The sequence below is a fragment of the Monodelphis domestica genome, chromosome 1 (genome assembly GCF_027887165.1).
Source record: "Monodelphis domestica isolate mMonDom1 chromosome 1, mMonDom1.pri, whole genome shotgun sequence".
Classification (NCBI taxonomy): domain Eukaryota; kingdom Metazoa; phylum Chordata; class Mammalia; order Didelphimorphia; family Didelphidae; genus Monodelphis; species Monodelphis domestica.
Window position 1 is genome coordinate 361,200,329 of NC_077227.1, and position 6,000 is coordinate 361,206,328.

At 43.1% G+C, this 6,000-nt stretch overlaps 1 protein-coding gene across 4 annotated transcripts in view; it reads right to left on the reverse strand.

The window, feature by feature from the left end:
- EBF1 (EBF transcription factor 1) overlaps positions 1-2,218 on the reverse strand; it is a 452,008-nt gene extending 449,790 nt beyond the window's left edge. For 2 of the 4 annotated variants that reach the window (XM_056811529.1, XM_056811530.1), the window contains exon 1: positions 1,061-2,217. In XM_056811529.1, the coding sequence (XP_056667507.1) occupies positions 1,061-1,194 (134 nt within the window). In that variant the 5' untranslated portion in view covers positions 1,195-2,217. Of the gene's footprint in view, positions 1-1,060 lie in introns of all 4 variants that reach the window. The other 2 variants (XM_056811532.1, XM_056811531.1) reach the window with 2 other exon arrangements.
- Between the last annotated feature and the right edge of the window lie 3,782 nt (positions 2,219-6,000).

Sequence of the window (6,000 nt, forward strand, 5' to 3'; positions counted from 1 at the left end):
TAGACCCTCTCCTGCCCACCCACCCACTTTGGATAGGTTATGGAAACCTCTTTGTAAGGCAAAGTTCCCAATCCTTGATATGACATTACCTTTTGCCATCTCTTTCTTCCCCTCACCCCCCTCTCCACCCTTGACTCTTCTAGGGCCTGCCAGGTCCCTCTGTGCGGGGTTGGTGGCCTTATTAAAACAAAAAAGAAGAAGACCACTTATCACTTGAGCCCAATATCCCAAAGAAAAGACATGAGAGTTACACCAAAAACTTTGTGTTTCAGTTGTGTTTGGGTCCCAGCTTGCAACTACTGCTTCCCATCCCTCTGACTGGGAGTTGGAATAGGGAAAGGGGACTGATTTGGAAGAGAACAGTGGGAGACAATTAGAAGATGTCAAAATTCAGATTGGGAGCTGGTAGTGTCCAGAATAAGGAAGGAAAGAAGGAAGGAAGGAAAGATGGATGGATTAGAAGTAAGAAAAGAGATATGGAAAGGAAGGAAAGTGGTGGGTGAAAGAAAGGAGAGATGTATGAAAAGGAAAGCAAGACAGAAGAAAGGATGGCAAAAGAATGAAAGAAACAATAGAGGAGGGAAAGGAAGAAAGAAAGAAAGAAAGAAAGAAAGAAAGAAAGAAAGAAAGAAAGAAAGAAAGAAAGAAAGAAAGAAAGAAAGAAAGAAAGAAAGAAAGAAAGAAAAGAAGGAAAGAAAAGAAGGAAAGAAAAGAAGGAAAGAAAGAAAGAGAAAGAGAGAGAGGGAGGGAGGAAGGAAGGAAGGAAGGAAGGAAGGAAGGAAGGAAGGAAGGAAGGAAGGAAGGAAGGAAGGAAGGTAGGAAGGAAGGAAGAAAAGAAGGAAGAAAGGAAGAAAACTCAGACATCTCACATTCTGGTGAAACATTTCTTCAGTACGAAAGCAAAATAAAAACAAAAACAGAGGTAGGGGAGAAAAAGTGCCCAAATCGGATCCTTCGGAGAAGCTATCTAGCCCACAGCAGAGCTGCGAGATAAACTACGCCGGAGGGAAAGGGGAGAGGAGGGAAAGCGACGGATGCTGTTGCAAAAGCCTCTACCTACCTCTGAGCCGCGGTGTTTGCATCCAAGACCCCGGCTCCCTGCATCCACGTCCGCACAGCGTTCATTCCACTGCCTAGCGGTTCTTCCTTCATACTGCTTCCACTCCTTTGGATGCTTTCCTGGATCCCAAACATGAAAACAACCTTTTTTGGGGGAAAATCTCCTCTCCCGTCAGGAAAAAAAAATTAAGGGGGAGGGGAAGGGGGAAAAAAAAGAAAATCGCCAGCCAGAGATTTTTTTTGAGAAGATGAACTCCCACCGTATCAAGGCGAGTTGAAAGCAAATTTTAAATTAAAAAAAAAAACAGCAATTACAAAAAAAGAAAAATTCCAACGAAAAGGCAAAGACAAAAAAAAAAGCCAAGGAGATGTACGTTTGATTGTTGAGGGGGGTTGTTGTTGGGTCGGTTGGTTTTGGTTAGGAGTGGATTTTTTGGTTTTTGGATTTGTCTGGTTTTTTTTGTTTTTGTTTTTTTGTTGTTGTTGTTGGTTTGTTTTGTATTTTGTTTTGTTTTTTTGTAGTGATCACAAGACGGTGGCGGAGCACTTGAGGGGCTGGAGTTTCCTTTTGTAGAGGTACCCTTCACTTGAAGAAGCAGGCAAAAAAAAACCCTCTGATGGCAGTTTAAGAAACAATAGGCTGAACTGGAGCTGCTGCAGGCTTGGCTACATCAAGTGTCATTTTCCACAGACAACAGGCAAGTTTTTTTTCTCTTTCTCTTTTCTTTTTTTTTTCCTCTCCTTTCCCAACCAAAGATCTTTCTCTCCTTTCAAAGCGTGTGGATGAGGAGGACGCCGGTTGCTAGAGACAGCGAGAAACACCAGAGAAAGAGAGAGAAAGAAGGATAGAGAAAGGGGGAGGGAAGAAAAGAGAGGGAGAGAGATAGAGAAGGAGAGAGGAAGAGAAAAGAAAGGAGAGAGAAAGAGAGAGAGAGAGAGGGGTGGACCCTGGTGGATGGAGATTCTGTTTTTTCCTTGCTAAAATAGAAGTGATTTGCAGTCTTTCCCTATGGAATCCAGTTTGACTCTCCCCAGAGCTAAACACAAGCACACTAACCCCAATGGGGAGGAGGCGTGGTTCCAGTTTCTCAGCACCGCCTTTCTATTTGCATAGCGTCATCCTTCCGCCCAGTCTTAGCCAATCGCAGCTCCTGGCTCTGCTTTGACGCCACACCGGGTAACACCCCCCTCATTAACATCTCCTCCTCTGGACCTCAGGGGAGATCTGCGAAAGTTGCACCCAAAGTGCCGAGTGTACGGCTCAGGCAGCTAGGCCAGTGACCGCAGGCGGGAGGGGGTGGGAGCTGAGGCAGGGCTGCGGAGTGGGGGGGCGAGAGGGAGTGAAGTCAGTGAGGGCTACAAGAGTGGGTTCAGGGAGGAGAAGGGGATAATTACAACCGTGTTTCCTTTGCCATGGAAAAGCCCATCAGGATCATTTAACTAAAATATGCTTAATATGCACAGTCCCCTCTCTTCTCGCCCACCCCTCGCGATGTAACAGTGAAGACTCACTCGGAGGCGGAGAAACTGCATCACTCTTCGGTGGGTGCTGGTTTGTGCTTTGATGATTGAGGTAGATCGGGTGCAAAGTAAACTGGAGTGTAGAGAGCAAGCTTGTGTATTAGCCTGCCTGCCCTTCCTGAAGTTGAATTTGCGCACCCCTGGTCCTCCCTCTTCCCCCCTTTCTTTCCCCTTTTCCTCCTCTGGTGGTGGGAGTACGGGGGTTGCTCTTGTTTGGAGGGATGGAGCAAGGAGAAGAGAGAGAGGAGGAGGGAGATCTACGATAGGGCTTCGGGAGGTGGGGGGGGGGGGGGGGGAGGTTGCTGAGCCAAAGCCGCTGCTCTCCCCTCTAGCCGGGCTGGATTTGCTCGAGGAAATAAAACTCTTCTATTTAGGTAAATGCTGGGAATGATGGATGTGGTGTGGTTAGACTATTGGGAGCAGCGGAGGCTGCTTCCTTTAAACCCCGCAAAGAATGCTGCCTGCTCTCCAGTCTTATGGTCACGTTTTCGGGCTCTTGGCCCCGGGCGAATTTCACACATCTACACACCCAAGCACACGCGCGCGCGCGCGCACGCACACACACACACACACACACTCCCTCTTCTGTTGAGCAGTCTCCAGCGTTTATGAATCATGAAATGCTGGAGTGAGTTTATTTCCTTCAGGTCCATTCTCTTCTTCTCCTCCCTCAACCTCCCCCCCCCCCCCAACTGTTCTGGAGAGTAACAACCACAACAATAAGCCTTCCTTGTTTGTTTATTTGGTGGATGGATTTTCAGCCCCCCCCCCCTTCTTAAAAGAGGAAAATAAACAAACCCACGACTACTCCTGCCATATGTCAAAAAGAGTGTGAGGTTCATTGTCTCCTAAAAGTGTCTCCTGAATGTATGAGACTGACTAGTAGAAAAAAGTATTAGTGCAGTGAGATCCTTTATTCCTGTGTGATGGTATTCTCCTTGTTTTTTTTTTTTAGCTATATATAATTTATAATTTGCCACTCAAATCCTCCCTCACTCTATGCCTCATTGACCCCTGGAGGTGACTCAGAATTTTCAAAGTATGCTATGCCACCAGAGCACAATTTTTGGCAGGTTCCAATAATCTGAAAAGGCTTCCAGTTGGGCCATGTGGCAAATGACTTGACTGCTGTTCTCTGATGGCCAGTCTAGAAGGCAATCATCAATTAAGGATTTTTTTTTTGGCCTCTCTAACTTGAAGACTGTCTACTAAGGCTTAGTCACCTTAACATCTTTGTTGGTAGAGATGGTGACCAACTAGTTAAACCTCAAATTTTTGGGGAAATATTAAAAGAATAGCCTTAAATGAACAGTGAGGACTACATCAATTCCATTACTTCTCCAAAAATATTCTGTGCCCTGCTGGTTTCTGCTGAACAGAATGAGGAGCCTGAAATCCAAGTTCACTCTCTTTGTCTTATTTAAACCTTTGGTTTGGAAACCCACTGAAGGAAGCATTTCAAGGTATATAAGCCTCATGATTCAAAAAGCTATCATAATTTTAGTGTATATACTGCCAATCAAAAACAGTCCATAACTTAATTAAAATTGGTCTTTGAGAATCACAGTGGTCCAAGAATTCATTACCCTGTGCTCAACTTTGTAATAAGTGCATCCAAATGCTAGTCCTTTAATAAGTCAATGACACAGTTTATGCTTGGAGCCTTCCTAGCTTGATTGGGCCTGCAATAACTTGTACTTTAGAACTCAGGGTTACCAATCGCCATAATGAGGCATTAGAATAGAACTTTATTAGAAAATTTATGCACATACTTAGGAGTACTGACCAGTTCTTTCTCTTTCTTCTTCCCATGTCTGTTTTTCCCTCTTCTCAGATTCTGTGTCTCTTCTCTCTCACTCTGTGTTTGTTCATCTTTACCTCTCTCCTTCATCTTTCTCATGTCCCCAGGGAGTCCCAGAGTGGAGCTTGGGAATACTTATCCAGCTCGAGAGGAAGGACATACCCCTCCCCATCCTTGATTGTATTACCTAGGCCAGAGTTTTCAGATCCACCTGAGACTCTGGGAAACAGGAATGTATGGAGAATAATTGTTCCCAGAAGCTGTTTCAAAAAGCAGTGCCCATTGTCCTGACCTTCAGTAGCTGCTATCCTAACAGCAAGTAAACACTGACCTGGTTTCTTGCCCTGCAGCATCAGGGCTCTAGGCTTCCTGGCCTTCCTTTCCCTTTCCAAGATATAGTCATACCAAGAACTGGCTTGGACATTTTTTTTAAGCTTTCTTAGCCAGGGAGCCACAAGAGAAAGAAATATCCCCCAACTTGCTGAAACTGAATGGTTGACACAGGGGGAAAGGAGACCCCATAGGAGGAAAAACTCAGGTTCTAAGCCCTGTAAGAGCCCTAGGATAGACAACAAAAACAGTACTGAGTCTCAGTTAGAACATGCCAAAATCTTAAAACAAGTGCAGTCTTGAAGGAGGCAGTCAGCGGGTAATATCTCTTTTGTTTCTCAATTAAATTTAACAAACATTTACTTCTTATTAATTTCTATTGCAAAAATCTGGGGGTGGAGAATACCCCAAAAAAGAGCTTTTACCCTCAAGAAGCTTACATTCTATTGACTTGAAGCTTGAAAGTTATTCATTTTATTTGACTTGTGTGGTTAATAATGATAATTCATTTGCATAATGCTTTAAGATATCTCCAGTAACTCAGAAGTAAGAAAGAAAAAAGTGAGATGAAACCTTTACCACTCCAGTCCTATCTCTCACAACCCTATCCATGTAAACTTAAGAGACAGGAGAAGAAGTAATTATTTGTATAGTTTAGGCCATAGGAAGAGAGAAAATGCAGGGGAAATTCTAGAAAAAATTACAATCTTTTTTCAGAGAAATAGTCATGTATCCATATCATATTGAGGTCTGAAAGTATATTTTGTTTTATTCAACCAGAGAAGACTTGACTGCCAAATTTATTCACAGCTTTGCTTCTGGGTGTCCTTGTGCCTTTAACCTGGATTGCTTCTCACTGTAATAAATATTTAAGGGAGGATACAAAAGGACAGAAAACTGAAAGTGTCTCCATGATGGACTTTAATCAGAAAGACCTTGGGAAATTTTCTTTTTTACTATGAATTTTAACTAGTCATTGAACTACTAAATGCAACCTCACTAATGCTAATAATAAAAGAATAAAGTTAAAAATTATTCATTTTACTTTACTTGTGTGTAATAATTCATCTGCATAATGCTTTAAGGTTTACCAAGTATACATACACAAACTATTGTAAGGCATGTCTTACACACATAATTATCCCCTTTTGACCATTGAAGGAAACGGAGACACTAAGAATTGAAGTAACTTACCAACTAGTAGGTATCTAAGATAGAGTTTCAACCATAGTCTTTCTGACTTCAAGTCTTACACTCTAAGCAACACTGTAACTCAGCCATATTAAGTA